Below are 19,846 nucleotides of genomic sequence, written 5' to 3'. Positions count from 1 at the left end.
GATAATACCATCCAGTGGACATGAATTTTAATTACACTTTTAAACCCTGCATTCCCTCAGATGTGGGATAATAAACATGATTGTGTTTTATAGCCTAGGGTTAAACCCCTTTCCATTTTTCAACATTGAGGACATTGTTGCTGCCTTCCTCGTGGTATTGTTACTTTGTACTGAGCCTAACCAAGCGTTAGTCCCTTTGGCGGAGTCTGTCACCTGTTTTTCTTCCCTTCCTCACTCTCCCATCCTTGGCCTCTCTCTTCCTCACCGCACCGCCTCGGTTTTTTCTGCTAGAGCTGACAATTGAAGTCCTGGGGGAAACATACATATTTGCTTGAGGGAAGAGGTGTAAAGAAAAAAAAAGGAGGGGAGTAAGAAGAAGCAGGTCTGGCAGAGGAATTCTTTGCATCTTAATGCATGTCTTTTGGTTCTCTTCTGATTAACTTTGTCTGTTTGATCTCTGGAGGATTTTTTTAGTTGCTATCCTCTGATGTGGGAGTGATACTGGGCTATAAGCCAGGAAGCATTACTAGATAAAAAGCAATGTGCCCTCTATGCACTGTAAGCTTTCTGAACATCCATTTCTTTCCATGACAAGAACCACATCTTATTTTTTTGCTTTTGCAAGCAGCTGAAGGTAAACAGTAGAAAAATATTAGACTGAGCAAACACAACTGAATATAATTACGAATTGCGTCATTCACTTCAATCTTCAAACCTATTCTTGTGAGCCACGAAAGGATGGCATGTCATCAGCATAGTCATTATATTTCAGATTAATCTATGAGAAAATCTGTGAAGACCGAGACGAGGCTTGCTTAAAATCAAAGAGACCAGATCACTGGTGGCAGCTGATAAATGAGGTGGTAAGTTATGACAGGGTGAAGGTGAAATAATTAGGCCCGTTTGACATGATGTAATTCACAATGATCATATCAGATTGCAGTGAAGTCCTCCTCGTGGACCTTTTGAGATGTAATTTTCTGTAGTAATATTACTTTTTTGTTTTACCTTTAGAGGATTTAAAATGACAAATATTGTGAATATACACCAAGAATCCCAGCTAACTATCACATCACACCTGCAAGGGCATACAATACAATCATTTCCAACAAACGCTACATAAATCCCACAAAGACTTTTTTAAGAGCAAAATCAAGAAAAGAGGATCTCTGATGCGGTGTCAAAGAGCACCAGAATCAACATTGTCCAAAATGACGCAAAACTGTTTTTTGATCAAAACATAGTAAAAGGTTTCACATGCATGAACATTGGTTAGTGGAAACATATACAGTACAAACTCCAGTTCCATTTAAATTTCAGACATTGCATAGAATGTAAAAAAAGGTCTTTTTCAATATCCTGCCATGATGTGTTTGAAGCCTGTAACACATTCCTAGCAATCAAACAAGTAAATATATTTCAAGCTTCAACAATTTTGGCCTCAGCTTCCAAATGCTCAATGAGTGTTGTTCTAAGAAAACGTCATGCTATAGTCCCAACTTTTGTGGAATATAACGTAGCGTTCACATTCTAAGTGAACATTTAAAAACAAAAAAATATATTTAAACATTAAATGACATGTCTGCAGATGCGGACATCCTGTCAGTACGGACACACAATTTTTCATTGAGAAATTTCCATGAGTAAATGTTAAAAGTTTAGCCTGGGTTGTGGTGGAAGTTAAGGAGGGTCTCACACGAGTTCATGAGTGTCAACAGGTGGTCTTACGGTGCACATTTTTTGAAACCACATTATCTGAAAGCCACATATTTTTACAACACAAAGCTTGGGCTCAATCCCTATTCAAAGTGGATTATTCTATAATGTATAATAAAATGAATATGCCCAAGTGGGATACAATGTGATGATCTACATAAACACATTCACAACATATACAGTGCAACCAGTTATGAGATGTGTGTCAATTGTTTTCTAGGTTGCAATAGATTTATCTTATTTTTAGATGCAACGTCTTTCTCATTTGTATTCCTGCAATGTATTAAATACATAAATTGCTGCTATCGTATTCTTTTTGCTTTCACATTTTGCTTCAACAGCATCCTGCACCCACCCCCCCTCGAAAAATCACAACCTCAAAAACAAGCTTGACAAAGCATACTAATGCTTTTCTGTTTAGAAAGTTTCAAACATGCAAATGCTGCACACACCCACACGCATGGAAAAGCGAAAGACTTTGGATTATCCATCCACCCATCCATTTTCTCTAGCCACCTATCCTCACAAGGGTTATAGGCTTACTGGTGCCTATCCCAGATGTCTTCTGGCCTAAGGCAGGGGACACAGGACACACTGAGACAAACAACCATTCACACCTAAGGACATCTTAGTGTGTCTAAGACAACTGCCATGCAAGTTCTTTGAGTGTGGGAGGAAGTCGGAAAGAACCCACTCAGGCTCAGGGAGAACCTGCAAACTTCACTCGCAAAGTCCGGAGCCAGCTGGAATTGAACTCGGGTCTGTTAACTGTGAGGCAGACATGCTAACCACTGCGTCACCGAGCCGAATACTGCCAATTATATTGACATACTGCACTCTTACTCCTATGTGTGTATATGTGCTTTAACTAATTACATTTATCAATCAACTTTTAAACTACACGATTTACAACTTTTACAACTACACACTACTCAAACTATGATGTGGATCAACTTTTAAACTACACTATTCTGAGGCCTACATTGAATAGCCGCTAGAAATAATTCGCTGCCACTCATTGTGTTAATCAGAAGTGAACTGATAAAGTATTTGCATTTTAATTACGGTTAGTGTTGAGAATTTTTCATGCGTTATAGTTTTTGACGTTTACTTATCTTATTTTGAAAGGCGTGCTTTTAATTTGACGGGTGGCGCTGCATTTCTGTTTACATCCTTCATGCGTCATTCGGCTTGTTACAGTGTCGCAGTTGAGTGACAATGAAATTGCATATTTCAGTTCATCACAATCTATGTTGATAATTCACGTTACTACCCCTGTTTACTAAGCAATGAATGTTTATACTGCTTATTTGTTCGTTTTGTGTTAATGTTTACAAACTAGTAGTTGTTAGTAATTGCTAACCGGCTAAGGACCCCTTTAGGACAAAGTTTAAAATAGCCTAAAGCATGATCATGCCTCCTGAGTGGACATAACTTTAAATTGCAGTCTAGTCCCGATTGCACACACATATATGCACCCTGGCAGAGATGATGACTTATTTCAGTTTGCTGCCGAGGGGCTTAGTTTATTTTGATTTTTAGACTTATGTAATGAACTTTTGTGACTGAAGAGAGAACTGCCTACTTTAACTTTGTTCAAGGCCATTCTATAGAAAATGCAGTGCAATGATATTTTTATGTGTGTGTGTGTGTGGGGGGGGGTTGACAACGGAAGTGAGCGACAGACCAGTGGTTGTCTGATGGAAAGAGGATTACAATTTTTTGGGCATGAAAAAAAATGGCGGACCAAAGTTGAATGGGGGGGGTGCACTGACGACTGACAGACAAGATGTTGACCTCTGGTAATAAGTGACACAGAGTCAACATGGTAAGTGAAGTAACATTTATCTACTCTTTCCAGTTCAATGTAACATCCAAATGATTTAGAGATTTTATTAAGGCAAAAAAAAAAAAAAAACCTACATATTTACTCAAATGCGGTATTAAGTTTTGATCTCGAACAGACTAATTAATAGGTCCTTATTGCTAAAGATTAAAGTTATATACACAACAGGCCTTATGGAAGGAAACTGTCAGTTTAGGGATGGAAGTTTCAAGCCATTACTATTCCAAGGAATAGAAGGTTTAATAATGCAACTGCCTAAAAGCATTCTAAGTAGCTTAGCTAGCATTATGTCCTCCACTAATAAAGGGGATTTTAAGTGGATTGAACTGCATGGTTTAAAAAAAAAATGCCTTTAAAATATCCTCATTCATGAGTACATCTATTTTAAAGCTTTTAAGAAAAAAACTAGAATGGCACTCATCAGAGCACAGCCACCCACCAAGGCTAAGCAACCCTAATTTGGATAAGCTCCAACTTTTACTCTTTCCGAGATATCTGCCTCCTGCATCTCAATGAATGCTATCATGAATATTCATGCATGAATAACATGTTCTAAAAATTCCAGCTTCACACGAGGGAATGCACTTAATAAATATGTGTGTAGTCTTGCTAATTAGAAACAAATCCAAAGTTGCTATTGATTATTTTCAATTTTAGATCTATAGGTGGCACTAATGTACATTAACAAGTTCTGAACTAATGAAGAAAAAATATTTCCTTTGAATTCTAAATTTCCTGCTGTGAAACAGAATACAATATTGAATCTGAAACTCCATAGTCTGGAATATAATAGTTTTTCCTTGGGCTCTATCCCCAAGTTTTATAAAATTTTAATGAACATTAATTAGCAAGTTAATTACTTTTGGGTTTATAGTGTACACAACAAGCAGAACTGAAAATAACTCCCTGGCAAAGGTAAAAATGCCATGTTCTTGCGGCATTACTGACTTGTTTAGATTGTGACCTTTCAATTTGAGGAAAAAGAAAAAAAAACGTTATGAAATCAGTTTTTGAGCAGCTAATTGCTGCTTCTCCCTTTTAGCAGCACCATAAAATAAATATTTTGATCAGTTTGTAGAGGATGCTCTGTGTTGTGTTGTCATGGATAATGACTCGGTAAATGTAAATGAAAGGCCATGAACTGGAGGGGGATGTCACGGATAAGAGGTTAATCTAGGTTACAGCTCTGAGATGAATGTTGTGATGTCTACGCCAGTCTGGGGCAGAATCAATCACAAGTAATCACCACGCAATCCATCGAGGTTAGAGTTCTGCTAGACTTGCAAGTGCTTCACTGTGGAGTCACACAGGGCAAAGACAGCCTTGCAGGATCAGGGTGGTGGCACTCATCAGGCCAAGACAATGTTAAAACTGCGACCTGCCTTTTGAGCTCAGCTGCATTTATTTTACTTCCATTTGGGACACAATGCAACTTCAATTTAGCATTGAAAGAACATTTAATTATTAAATTGTCTGGATTGCATAACCATTCTCAAGAGGGAACAACATTAAAATATGATCAAAACAACATCAGAACTATGGTCAAAACATCACGATATTAGAAAAATCAAAAGGAAAACAACATCCATCCATTTCTTAACCTCTTATCTTCACAAGGAGGAGGCGCTGAAGCCTATCCAAGGTGTCTTTGGGCAGTAGGCGGGGTACACCCTGAACGGGTTGCCAGCCAATCGCAGGGCAAACAGACAAGCAACCAGTCACACTTCCAAAATAGACACCCTTGCAGGCGCACTGTGAACATGTAAACTTGACACAGCAAGGCCTACAACATCTTCAAACTGAAATAGGAACATATGATTAAAGTGAAGACTGAGCCTATCACATTCTGCCAGTCTAGTCAACTCATTATCTTTCTCTCACCACACCTGTTCAACCTCTTGTCTGCCAATCAGCATGAATAACCAACTGCTGCTGCTGATTACCCACTCTGCATATAACCCAGTCTCTACCTCACATAATTTACCAGATTGTCTTGAAAACCTAGCCAAGCTTTCCAGCATTCTACCAAGCCTACCTGCCCGTGTACCGACCCAGTCTGTCCCCAACCACCCGCTTGCTTGTTGACTACTCAAGCCTGCCCGTGTATCGACCCCGCTTGGCCCAGACTACCCACCACGGCCGATTCGCTACAATCTGCCTGCATGCCAGTAATTCTTGGGCAAGCAATAAACTCAGTCCCAAAATCAAGATGGCAGACACCTCCAAATGTGGCTGAGAACAACCAGGCTAAGATCCAATGCGACTTCCATATCCAGACTGACAAACTGGTGAGAGCCAACTAGCCTGATATAGTGATGCATGAACAACTGTGATAGATGAAGCGATCAGAAGTGATGGCATAATCTGAAAAGATGAACACAAAAAGCTGGAGAAATACCAAAGCCTGGACAAAGAACTAGAGAAAGTGTGGAGGGTAAAGATAACATTCGTACAGGTAGCAATCAGGGCGCTGGGAGAAGGGACACACACACACACACACACGCACAAACACACAACACATACACAAATATTTATAGTCACTTGCAATGCAAACCCCCCATGCAAAAAACACCCCAAAAAAACTAACAAAAAACCCAACAACTCTTTGGCTGTTAATGGATGACTGTCAAAATAACTGTAAAATTGCTAATGGTTGCCAAATCATTTAAATTGTAAAGCAATCAAACAGATGGATGAATCATACCCATTCAACGTGGCTTAGGCTATTGCAAACCTGGAAAAAAAAAAAAAAGAATAACAGACCAGAATCTGAGTGACTCCAAAACAATGCTCTATTGTTACAAGGCTATGTACAGTGGTCTGGTCTACTTTGGTCTGCCCTACCTATCAAAATGTCCTTTGCTACAAAAGACAGAGTGTGTACATAGGTGAGCGGGTCTTGAGAACAAAAGAGCTGGCAAGACAATGTAGTGCTCTCAGTTAATGTTAAGGGTCAGCTTTATCCTTGCTGCTTTTGCTCCAGCAGCAAGCAGCTCCTGCCGTCATTTGTCCACTGATTTATATAGTTGTATTCATTTTTGCTCCGTATTCTCAGAAAGATAAGTCACATTCTTGCTGCTATAATTCCTTGCTACAGGGAGGGATGAGACAACATTTTCAGGTCACTCCTGAAGTCATACAGACGAATGGTCTTCAAATTAAATTACAAGACTGATCAAGTGATGACTCAACTGTAATCTTCACTCTTCTGCTTGTGATCAAGAAAGGGAACATTTCACCAATTCAATTATGATTCCACCAAGTGTTTTTTATTTTCAATATTTAATGTGACATAACAATACTTTGCCAAGTTGCAACCCATAACCACATTTTCGAAGATGCAATGTAACCAGAGGATTTTATATTGTTTCCAAATGATTCAGAAATACTCAGACTCTATATTTAAGTTAAAGAACATATTGCTACTTCACACAGTGCTCATTGACATACTGTTTGACCATTGAGTGACTAAAGGGCCTTCATAGAATTTCATGGACAGAAGAAATTTCAGAGCCCCAAAATAGTCAAGACTAAAATCTTAATTGACTCACCTCTCGAGGTTAGCCACTAAAGCAACAATCATCAAAATAAAAGTTGCTCAGTATTTAGTACTGAAGCAATAAGAGGAACTTTTCCATATAAAAAATAAATAAATAACTTGTTACTGAAAACATTACTATCTGTAAATCATTTAAGATTACAAAAGCGTGACACCATATTAACTCATTCGCTACGAGCAATGTTAAAATACATGTTTGACTTTATTTATTCATATATATTCAGTGTAGTAATCTAAACAGTCACGAGCCATTATCCGGCCTTATTGTTTTTAGTCATTGTTTTTCCTTCGTCTTCTCTCTCATGTCTGGTGCCGTGACATCAGTTTCTAAGGTCATGTATAGAGCTCAGTTATTTATCTTTGTGATGATCATGGTCATTTACTTGTCACCTTCTGCCATTTTTATGTAATTTATCAGCTTTTGTATGTTACGTCCTATAATTACTCTTGTGACTAGTTGTGACTGATTTGCGCATGCATTTACTCTAGTTTGCTTTATTAGATTATGTAAAACTGTGTTCTTGTAAAAAATTTTGACAGTCCAGTGGTGCCCAAGTGCCGTCTTCGAGAGCCTCTGTCTCACTATTTTGCATGTTACACTTTACTCACACACCTGATACAAATGATGGGCTCATCAGCAAGCTTTGATTGCTAATTATTTCAATGGGAGGTGGGTTACAAAAAAAACAAGATGGATAAGGGATGTTAGGGATCGGACTTGGGCACCTCTGCTTTAGGCTGTAAGTTCTCAGTGACACATTGTCAGAACGTTAAGTTAAGTTAAAGCTCTCAAGCTGTCATGTCAAGCTGTCGTTCGGATTTCTTTCTGAAACAAGTTTTCGAGTCCGACGAGCTCTAGTGTCTGACGATTGATTGCTGTGATCTCAATGGATTTTTGTGGATAAAGACATTGTACTTTTCCCCTTCCGCGTCCTCTCTGTGTCTGGCTCCAAATTCTGCTTCTCACGTGACACAGAATTGTTTTTTAAGTTATCAATTATGGTTCCAGCCTGATCAAATGTTAGAAGCAATGAACACTGTGACATTTATATTGTGGGTATACACTTTAGAATGCGGCTTGCAAGCACTAACCCTGCTAATTAAACTAATGTTTTAGACAGCACCCATAGCAAAAAGACAAGTGATCATCTTTAATTAGCACAGCCAGGAAGCTGTTTCCGGATGTGCTCTTCGACCTCCTCTGCAGAAGGACAAAAAAATGAACTGGTTAGAAGTGCGAGGACACAGGGTTGTCGGACAAGGCACACAAAAGACTCTGAGACACTTATCAATGGTCTGGAAAGGTCATGTTACAAAAGCTTTTTGAGGAAGAAAGGAAAGGAAGGAAGAAGAAATGTTCTTCAAATGAAAACCAAGAATCATTGGTGGAGTTTTTTGCACTGGAGGTAGACGTTGTTCATGTTTGGACAATTAAAAAGAAAAGGTCTTGTTTTTAGTATGACCCATCACCACCATTTTTTTTCATAACAAAAAAGGTTTTCTTGTATACACAGGTATTAATGGCACTTTGTGCTTAAGTTCACTCATTTGGATACAAATGTGAAATTATATTTGCAAATTATATTTGCATAAAGAAACACTGACTGTAGGCGTGGGCAATAAATCAAATTAATTTCTCAATTTCAAAATTGGCGATTTGAAAATGAGCTAAATTGTGGTTGACAAGATGTGTTAACAAGACTTAATTGTGACATTTAAGCAATAAATTTGCAAGCTATGAACATCTATATATCTATATATCTATATCTATATCTCTCTCTCTCTCTCTCTCTCTCTCTCTATATATATATATATATATATATATATATATATATATATATATATATATATATATATATATATATATATATATATTTGTTTGTTTTCGTTTACACAAACTTTCAAGTTTCGTTTAAACCTGCCTTAAAATTAGTTTACCTCGTTGTCTGACCATTTTGCAAAGGACTTTTTCAAACCTTCAAATACTGGACATGTTAGTTTAGTTTATTATGTTGATTAAAACATACCATAATGACTCTGAATTCCTGTAAAAAAATATACTTTTTTTTGTCAATTTCTGCCATATAGAGCTTGCATGAGATGGAGTTGCCCTGCTTCTGGAATTGTCAACACAGAAAAATGGTTTATATTCCTTGTAAGATCTGAAAGCCGTAGTTGGGGATTAATGGACACAGTACCAGCCTATGGATCAACTTGTACTGGGCCGAAAGGGTCACACCCAAATTAAGTCTTTCCATGTTAAGTTTTATCTGAGTCTGAAAGCTATTTTATTTTGAAAACCGTTTTTAGTTTGAAAACTAACCAGATTCTCTTTGATTCCTTTTGGTCACTTGTGAGCCAAAATTTTACCCACATAGTAATGCAAAATGAGTAAGACACCTTTGGAAAATTTCTTTAGGAAGGGGAAAAGGCCCAGCAAGAGAAGAGCCTATAACTTTAAAGAAAAAGAACACTTTAAACAGGCAATGCTGGGAGGACTACTACAAATAATGATTTATCACAATACTTTAAGGTACTTTTTAGCCAAAGAGGGTGTGCATGAAGATGTTCAACTGCTGGAGATTTCGAATAACGGTAGCCTTAAAAGTGTGTTTGAGATTTCCAACATCCTATCTGTATGAAGCAGGGTTTTCTGCGATGACCGTGACAAAAACAAAACAATGGGAGTCGACTGGATATAAGCAACACACTTTGGGTGTCATTGTCTCTCCTCACTCCTAGATGGGCCTGTTGCTTGTTGCAGAAAAACAAGCTCGGGGCTCCTATTAAATTGGTGTTAATGGTGAGTTTATATTCATTTTGTGTTGTATCTGTATATTAGTTTACCCGCCAACTCACACCCACCCAGGTTGCGATAAAATTGTTGAGCATAAACCGGGCCATAGTGATGAGGTTGGAGATCCAAGATATTCGAAACCTTTCGAGATTCACAAATAACTTGCGACCCATCATCAGTATCTATATAATGAGTATTCATATCAATGTCGTTTTACAAGCAAAATGCCAACTTACTTTTTAACCATTAAGAAGCTGTATATTTTATAGTTCTACGATTTATAAAAGTTTGGTTTGGAAGGGTTTTTTTTTTTTTTGCTCAAAGGAGTACTGATTTGAATTCAGATGAAAGCGGCACCACATTAGACATTAGTATCATAATTATGAAAACTGCTAGGTAATTTGCACTCACAAGGACATCTGCAAGGAAACAGCAACATTAAACGCAATCAACATAATTGGATTGTACAGAAATGCATATTTTTCTGTTTTATCTGTGCTTGCCGCAGTGCTCAAGTGCTTTCAGACATAGAATGAGACTGTACTCACTGAAGAGAATGGTGCCCTGTGTAGATCGAGTTTTCACAGTCAAATGGATAATAACGGGGGTGTCCTTGACAGAGGGAGGTGCAATATTGCTGGTTTCTGAGGAGTGAAGAATGGATGTTAGAGGCTGCAGCTCCAAATAAGATGTGGCATCAAAGGATGGGATGTAGACTTGGGAATCTGGAAACAGAAGAACATTGTTCATGCAAAAGGAAGAGTATTTGAGTCTTGACAAATATTTGCGGCAATTGCAGCAATCATTGGCCAAAACATTCAGCCACAATTTAAATATATTGTTTTATCATGATCTAAATCATTCTACCTTTACAAAAATAAAAATTCACAGAGGTATAACTTTAATAATGTGGAACCGTGCTTTACTATAAAGTAATTATGCTTCTAAAGCTAGGTTCCCACTGCAGCCTGAAGTGACATAATTCCATTTTTTTTGCCCCGATCTGACCTGTTTCTAATCTTTCGATGGCAGTGTGGACGACACATATCTGAATTTTTCGAATGCGAGCCAGGCCTCTTGAGTATATGGTATTTAATCAAATACGTTTCAGATCTTTTGAAGGTCTAAACGGCCATATGTAACAAATAAGCAACAAATTCACAATTCTGCACTCATAAAGATGAAGCCGCTTGAAAAGAAACAAAACAACAATAAACGACCAGGCGAAGAAGTTTGAAAATATTGTGAGGGAGGGAGGACAATGTGTATTTTCTGTGTGTGTGTGTTTGTGTGTCTTCTCTCGGTTGCTCGACGCAAGCTGCTCACTCCAAACGTGTCAGGGAGATCCTGTCATGGCACAAAATGCCATGGCCAAATGCCTCACATTTCACCCTCCTTTCTACCTTAAATGTAACAGATTAAAAATATTGTGGCTCCGGTATTCAAGCCATTCTGCCATCCATTGTGGTACTTCCGGAAACATGAACGTTAAGCATGACTGCTGTGTGACGTCACAGTGTCCTCTGCACATGTGGGACAGTTTTGGGCTTTTTGGCGTTCACACACAGGTCACATTTATGGTCTTTGGAAATGAGAATAACCTCACGCAATAATCGGATTTCATAAAAAAATCGGAGTTGAGCATTAGGCCCTGTGGTGTGTACATAGCCTAATATTTGGACCCTCTTATGATAAGTAACCAAACTATTGGAAATGCCTGTCAGTATAAGAGAATCTTCTCATTCATCCAGGTTTTCATCGCATTGAATTATTAGCAGTATTTTTTATAGCATTAAATTAGAAGCAGCTAGACTGCTTTGGTTGTCTAAGATATTTTGTCAGGCATCTGAGCAGGCTTCTATCTGTCTATGCACATTAGCTATCAACAGGGATGTTGGTGTGGAAATCAAATAATTTATTCAAGAAGTTAAAACATTGGCCAAACACTAACAGTATCACTATTTTGAGTTGCAAAACGACCATTTTTAGGATACTTTGAAGAGATGCTACCTCTAGCCAACAACAGTTGTCTGGTGGTCATCCTCATTACAAATCTGTTCAGTTGGAACAATGGTAGTTGAGGCACCAAAGAGCCTGCAGTGGCTGTGTTGTGTTTATTCGCTAAAAGGTAAAGTATTAAGACTCCTTGGTAAGGATGAAAGGACAATATTGTATGCAGGTCTTACTATCGATGGCCTCTTTTTTAAAGATGGTTGCTTTATCTTAATGTAAGTGGTCTTTCTCACAGCTCTTTCAAGCCATCTGTCTTTTCTGTCTAGAATATGTGCTTTTTATAGTGTTGTTACTCTTTGAGCAAGACAGTTGAGTCTTGACCTGAAAAGTTAGATCATCTGAATTGCGCCATGTGCCTGCTCAGTGGTTGTTTGCCTTCCTTAATATTTACAGCCCATGTTATGGACTAGCAAAACCGAGATGGAATTCTTAAGCACAGATATCATGTGGCAGTGCTAGTGTTCCTAATGCTGTGACCATCAGGTGTAGTTTAAATGACACCCAGCAAAGTTGTCAGCTTTCTGCCTTTGCTGCACTGACAGGTTGCCTATTAGCAGTCAGCAATGCTCTGTCAGGGCTATGTGGGTTGTTATTTCCCTCTGGATGACAAAGAGAATGACTTGAAGGAGAGCTGAAGGAAGTGCCCACTCAGGTCATCAACTCCAAAAGACAGTGGTGACATTGTACACCTGGTGGAGTGCTTGAGAGCCTGCTGCGTAGCAAGAGATTGAAAAATGGCCAGCATCAGCTCAGGGAGTTGTCACCTCAATGTCCGACATGAAGCAAATGTGTGTGTGTGTGTGTGTTTTTTTTTTTTAAGGTCACAGCATGTGATGGAAATTAAAAAAAAAAAAATATAATAAAAAAGAAAAAAAAAAAAAAAATATATATATATATATATATATATATATATATATATATATATATATATATATATATATATATATATATATATATACATATATATATATAAAACACAATATATAATATATAATTATTTTTTATTTATTTATTTATTTTTAATTTCCACCAACCGGTTTTGCTTACCAATAAAACGTATACACATGAGATTTAAACTCAAATATGGGTACTTTGTATAAAATAAGTATAAATGCACAACCATATTTTTAAAAAGTAGGCATAAATGCACAAACTTTCAAAAAATGATTTGATTTGAAGTTAACTACCATCAAGTGATGGTAGTTTACTTCAAATCAATCATTCAACTACTAAGTGTATTAATTAACAGTACAAACTGGAATGTGTCATTTCATATTGACAAAAGTATATTTCCCCCACACACGCATACATGATAACACAAACGGTCTTGCACCGTCTGTCTGTTTGTCTCGCTTCGCCCTTTCTCACTGCAAGATAGTGGGTAGCTTAACCGCAATGGCGCCTACTCGTTTTCGAATGCCAAAAACTTCCCACATAAAAGCTTCCCATTACATTCTGTAAATGCTAACACGCTCACTGCAAGCACGTAGCTTACCCGCAATGTCACCTGCTTGTTTTCAAAAGCAGCAAACTTCCTATTCAGCAGACTTTGTTTGTTTAGACGGGAAGAGATGTTAGATTTTTTTAGACTTCTTGACCCACACTTTATCTCCATAGGCTGCTTGCGTCCTTCTCCGAGATTTATCCGAAAAATTGCTCCAGGAAAGTAGAATATGATAATAGTAAATGGGCATAGCACTAATGTAATGCTTTTCTACTGTCTTCAAGTACTCAAAGCGCTCACACTGACAACTCATTTACTAAATGCACTCACACACCAGTGTTGGTAAACTACGTTGTGGAGCCACAGCTGTACACCTGACTGATAGAGGCGAGGTATCCATATTGCACCTATGAAACCTCCTGCCAGCCACTGGAGGCAAGGTGGGTAAGGTGTCTAGCCCATGAACACAACAACACGTGACTCTGACAGAGCAGGGTTGGAATAGCCGACCCTTCGGTAACCGTACGACCCGCTTTACTGCCTTAGCCACGTCCACCCATTAAACATAATAATAACAATAACAATAATAATAATATGCTAGCCAAGTTACTCGTGATAGGTAGCTGTAGTAGTAAACTTGAAGTGGACAGTGCTGCCGCAGAGGATGACTCAAATGTGATACACAATGAGAGATGCACACAGCAGTTGTTAAGGCAAATGATGCAGGAGGGGGAAAAAAAACTCACAGTTTTGACTGATTTGTACAGTTTTGAACACTGTAACCGGAAAATTGTGATTTCTTGCCAATACATTTATTGGCCCATGCCTAAAATCTATGTACCGTATTTCCGTAGTGGATTATAAGAAACACCTTAAATGAATGGCCTATTTTAAAACTGTTTTCATGTAAATGGAACACCACATATATAAATAAAGGCGCATAGATTTGAAGCTACAGTAATGGCGAGGGTTGGTTATTCATCCATGAAATGGAGGTGCGCTAAATGGAATGTCAACAAAACAATCAGATAAGTCAGTCAAATTTTATTGATAGAATATAAGCGTTCTGACTACTCTTTGAACACAGTCTACTTCGGTCCTGTCCAATCAAGGTGGCTCTCCTCATTCTCGAGTCTGAGACTCGAGTCTGAACATGAGTGAGTGCAGACAACTAAATTGCTCAGATAGAAATTGATACATCTGTCTCAGAATTTGAAATCTGTAAAGTAAGGTTTATCAACACCACACAAAGAGATCATATATATGTCACATTCTGGCTCGTAAGTGCAAAACGACAATACATTTTTTTAGGACAATTTAAAGAAATTTAGCTGCACACTGTATGTATATCATGAAGTCAGCTACGTCTCCCAGTTTCTGCACCTTCATTGTGCTGATGTCATTTGTGTTCAGAGGGAGTATTGTAAGCAATCTAGTTTTCTTGTAATACTTTTAGAACAACTAAGAATGTTAATGGTATTCAACTCTGTTACATCATAAATCAGTGGTGTTGAAAGCATAAAACTGTGAGGCACCTATCACAGTCTGCCAAACAAATGAGTCACTTTTATGATGTTTTCCCCTTTTTGATACATGAAAAGTGACCATCCAAAGCACCTGTCAGGCAGCCTTTTTTAATGGGCACACAGCAAGCCTGACATTTGCCATCTCAACGTCTGGCTCTCTAATGCTATCACGTGCATGTCAGTGCTCTAATCACAGGCTGGAGTCTTGTGAATGACTATGAGTATGATATCAAGTAATCAAAAAAGCAGTCATGTCAATCATTTTTTTGGGATATTTTTTTTTTCTTCAACAAAAAAAGAGTTGACTGGTCTTAGATCTTACCAAAGACATTTGTCAACTCTCCAAGTAGTCAATTGGGAGCTACGTGATCACAGGATTAGTTGGGGACTAAATGGCTTTGAAGGAAATATGTAGTCATAAAAGACAAAACCAACGAGGCGGGAAATTATTCAGTCTGTATTGATTATGACCTCCTTCTACGGCTCATTACCTTATGTCCTTATTTCTTGAATATCTGAAGGTCTGATGTAGGGTATTGGCTGAGAGTGGATCAAATGAAAGGTGATTGCAGGTTTGCCCCATTTATGTCTTTTCAAAAAGTTCTATCTTATCATGAGGTTATTTTAAAAGGTGTGGTACCTTGTGGTAGTCTGGTTCATGCATTAATGTAACCTATTTCCAAAATATGTAGGACATTTTCAGTTTTTCATTCTTTAGTTCTGCAAAGTTCTTCAGTTCTTTAGTCTTTCAAGAACACTGAATCTTAAAAATAAGTACAAAATTCAAATGTAATTATAAAACGATCTATTAAGTGGCCTCTTATATCAAGAGTCATTATTGACAAACCAAGGCAAAACCAAATTCTGAATTATAAAACCTTTGGAGAGTAATATGAATTCAGTAGAATTTGAAGATAATCTTAATTTTGGGACAATAGGTTCTGCAAAAAGCTAAAGTGAAAAACAACAGTACCACTAGTCATCCTGGCTGGTTCATTGCAACATGCCTACTGGGTGAGAGACATGGTCCTAGTGCCCGCCAAATACATATAAAAAGGATTTATTTATCTTTGAGTGACAAATGTTATGGCCATATTTCCGAGTAAGGCTAGGCTATCTTGGCTTTTTTCGTATTTCTTGATTATCCCCAGCAATCTTGGGACTCATGGATAAGCAATTCAAGATTGAATCAAGCACTAAAATGCATAATAAATACGATATCGAAAGCACTAGATCACACGAGATCAAGTCTTTAGGCAGCCATCTTTGTGAGCCTGTGCGCCGACCAAGAGCAGACCAGCATTTTTGTGACCCCATCACGCTGACCAATAGTAGACCAGTATCTTAGGGAGTCGAGGCGCCCACCAATAACAGACCGGCATTGTAGTGATGCATTGCAGCGGAGGCAGCTTGCCACCAAAAGAAAATTAGAGCAATTACCTAAAAATGCGTCAACAAGGAGGCACAACAAGACACAACCAACCCCATAGGTCATGACAGTCGTTGATGTTAATCGTAAAGTGGGATAAATGCCTTAAAGAGGGGGCAAAAAAACTCTGTATTCCACATTGTTACGTGAAAAAAGTAAGCCAGGAACGCCGTAACCCGGGGTCCACTGTATTTCCATCATTTTTTTTTCAGCACCATGTGCCGATGGCTGGCCAGAAGCTACGTGGGACATCCTCAATCACAATATTTTCAATGTCATGTGATATTTCTCCCTGTAACAATGGACAATGAAATAAATATTCAAAACATGTAAATTGAGTGTCTACTTGGAGCAGCAGATTTGCATCCCACATGCTCCTTTGAGGATTTTAACATTATGTTTAGGTAGATAAACAAACAAACAATGCAGATTAGGGGGTGAAAACCCATATCTATGCATAAATACATTTGACATGAATGTGCCTTATAACGGAGGTAAGCATATGTGTTGGCATCTTATACGTATCTTATTGATATCAGTTTGATTTAGTATAACCGGTTTATGCATGTGTCCCCTAGATGTAAGCATGCAAAGGTTACAGGATGCAAGTCAGCGATTTGTTTAGAAGACAAACAAGTCAATGTCATTAGTTCCACTCCTAGATGACGTCAGGATAAACAAGGAAGAACAGAGATGACTTTGTTTCTTCTTCTCCTGTGGCAATCACTTAATTTAACATGATGTGAGGACTAGGCTGTCAGAGAGCAAAGCTCTCATGGCGATACATGTGCAAAGGCTTTGTCAGCATGTAAACAGCCCATGGACGAATTCTAGAGGCCATGGCAAGCAGGGAATCCGAAGCACAGCAATAGACGAGTGCCCATATGAGAATGGACTGAAACATGACAGACTGCATGGACTGCTTTTGAGAAATAGGCCGTTCTTACAAAGTCAGCAGAAATACAGAGAAATCCCACTGCTGGTTTTCAGACTACCTGGACCTTAGAATTCCTTGGAGAAGCAATACCTTCCTTTCTGGACATAAAAGAAAATGTTGGTTATGCACACTATCTAGAAATGTCCATAGCATTTGCAAGTTTCACTTTTGAAGAGAGGCAATACAGGCTATAAGCACTTTTGACAATTAGAAGTTAGTACAGTTAATTAGTCCAGTATAATGGACGCTTCAGATTTTGTTTAGGTGTCTTTGTGTGCCCTGCGATTAGCTGACAAGCAGTCCAGGGTGTCCCCCACCTACTGCCCAAAAAAAGCTGGGATAGGCACCAGCCAGTCAGTGAATCTAGTGAAGATAAGCGACTATAGAGAGCGGATGGAGGGATGCTAGTGTTAAGCTAAGATGAGCAGTGTTCTGGCTGATCCACAAGTCTAAAAGGTACCTGTCTCCTTATGGCCAAACAGACCATCTTGAATATTTTGAAGCAATTATTTAAAGTCTAAATTCTGTTGAATGAAAAAAACAAGTAACTTAAAAGTTCACCAAGAAAAATGATCAGACATACATATTTGATATGAATCTTTTCTCTTTTTTTTGTAAAAGCAGAATTAACCTCCTGCGGTGGATTTGTTTTGTACATGCTTCTTTTTCTGCTTTTGTAACGTGGCCGCCAACCTTTTGATCACCGCGGCCCGGTCAACGCCTTAGATTTAGACTGCGGACCGGGAAGGGGTCACCGACAGCACCTTTATTCTTTGCGGCAATACTCGCCAGCAAAAAATAAAACTTTCAATGTCGCAATCGAGTGGCCGAGACCGTGCTAAATATTGTGCTGACAATGCTGCGCTATCGTTAGCTTAGCACAGTAACTGCGTTTCAACAGCTGTTACGTGAAGCAAACGCTGCACATACCAGTTGTCCCAAGTTCTCGCTTCCGCATTTCGACAAGCCAGGTGAGGGCTCTTGCTTGGCTCTGTTTCGTATTAAAAAACTCAGCTGACCGTGTTGGATCGCTCCCGTGACCGCAAAGCGGCCGCCATAATTCATTCCTGCCCCCTGCGTGAGCCATTGAATGTTCCCGAAGTTGATTGACTGTGGCGACTCGAAACGCGGAAAAAGTACATAAAAAATTACTTCCCGCAAAACGGCGAAATTTCGCTTCTCGTGACCGCGCGCGGCCATTTGCTCCATTCGCTTCCATCGCGTCGCCCGACGTGCCTTCGCGCCCAGTCACGCGAACTCCATGAAACTAGATCATCTCCAAAACATTATTTCGGGTGCAGCCCACGCGGCCCGGTACCAGTTTATCCAGGGACCGGGCTTTGGGGACCACTGTATCTAGTCAATTGTGTCATACAAAAGATGGACGGGTGAGAGTTTGGGCAAAATGATGTGCAGGAGCCGCAAGGTCGCATTCTCATTCAAGAATGGTTCAAGCTGATTATATGGATCTTTCTTTTCATTAATCATGTACTGAATAATTCACATCACTCAAAATTCCTAATGCAGCAGACTCCATTCTGCCTCAATGTGAAACCTATTACCCAAAGAGACTGAGCATATATTAACCAACATTACTAACTGTCCGTTACTTGAAGATATCACTGCAGAGGTCACAATAGAGTAGCTTTACAAGTTTCTTTTTACTGAATGCCAAAGAGGGAAACATTCTCAGCTCACAAAAACATGAGAAAAAAAACAAAACAAAAACATTACAGCACCTTTCTCACAAAATGTTCCTGTAAAATGAAGCGGGCAGAGGCACGTAGTTGTTTTCTTGCCAGGTTCTTGCAGCTCATGACACGTTCCCCCATTGAGGCAAACACCATCAGCACAAATATCATGCTGGGAGAGTTTTGGTGCTTCAGTGGGCGCGTCGGTTGTGTTGACACTGTTGGGTTAAATGAAATGAGTCATATTGATGGTCTGCATACAAACTGTAAGATTGGTTGAATAAACGCTCAAAATGTCAGACGGGATATCAATTCTAATAGCAAATAATTGAACATTGAAATGACACACCAATTAAAAAAAAAAGCTTTTTTGCTTCATTTTCAAAAAATGACAACAGCTGCTGTGTGGAAATACTTTACCTGCATGTGCCTACATTGTTGCTGCTGATAGCATCAGACGTGCAAAAACTTCTGAAGCTATTAAATTCAATTATTTCAATGCAGCCAGTATAGTTGTAAAAAGGCCTTGCTCTCTAAAGGAGAAAAAAGTCATTTTTATTCATTGTTTTCATCCCACAATAAACTCAATATGATGTAATTGCATGGATTATGTTTCAATGACATTGCGGCAATTCATTACAGGCCTTCAGAAATGACAACCAAATGAATGATTTTTAAAAAAATTTCGAATAACAATACCAAGTAATTAAGTCCATAGAATAATATAAATCATTCTTCTAATTAAAGTTTTTTTTTCATTCAAACTGAGCTTTCTTGTTGCATTTTTGACCATTCCATAATATTGTTAAAGTTCCACAATTAACATAAAAATGAAACAAAAAACAAACCAAAAAAACCCCAACAGTTGTTAGAAAACAGACAAAAAGA

At 38.5% G+C, this 19,846-nt stretch overlaps 1 protein-coding gene across 1 annotated transcript in view; it reads right to left on the bottom strand.

The window, feature by feature from the left end:
- The window catches only part of eys (EGF-like photoreceptor maintenance factor), a 206,135-nt gene that overhangs the window by 49,375 nt on the left and 136,914 nt on the right, over positions 1 to 19,846 (bottom strand). Inside the window, exons 38-40 of the mRNA XM_088421408.1 lie at positions 19,379 to 19,491; positions 19,007 to 19,176; positions 10,467 to 10,643 (exon numbers count right to left, since the gene is read on the bottom strand). Coding sequence (XP_088277534.1) covers positions 10,467 to 10,643; positions 19,007 to 19,176; positions 19,379 to 19,491 — 460 coding nt within the window. The remainder of the gene's footprint in view (positions 1 to 10,466; positions 10,644 to 19,006; positions 19,177 to 19,378; positions 19,492 to 19,846) is intronic.

The sequence above is a fragment of the Hippichthys cyanospilos genome, chromosome 8, assembly GCF_059441005.1.
Source record: "Hippichthys cyanospilos isolate Australia breed blue-spotted pipefish chromosome 8, RoL_Hcya_1.0, whole genome shotgun sequence".
Classification (NCBI taxonomy): domain Eukaryota; kingdom Metazoa; phylum Chordata; class Actinopteri; order Syngnathiformes; family Syngnathidae; genus Hippichthys; species Hippichthys cyanospilos.
This window is presented reverse-complemented; position numbering and strand designations above follow the sequence as displayed.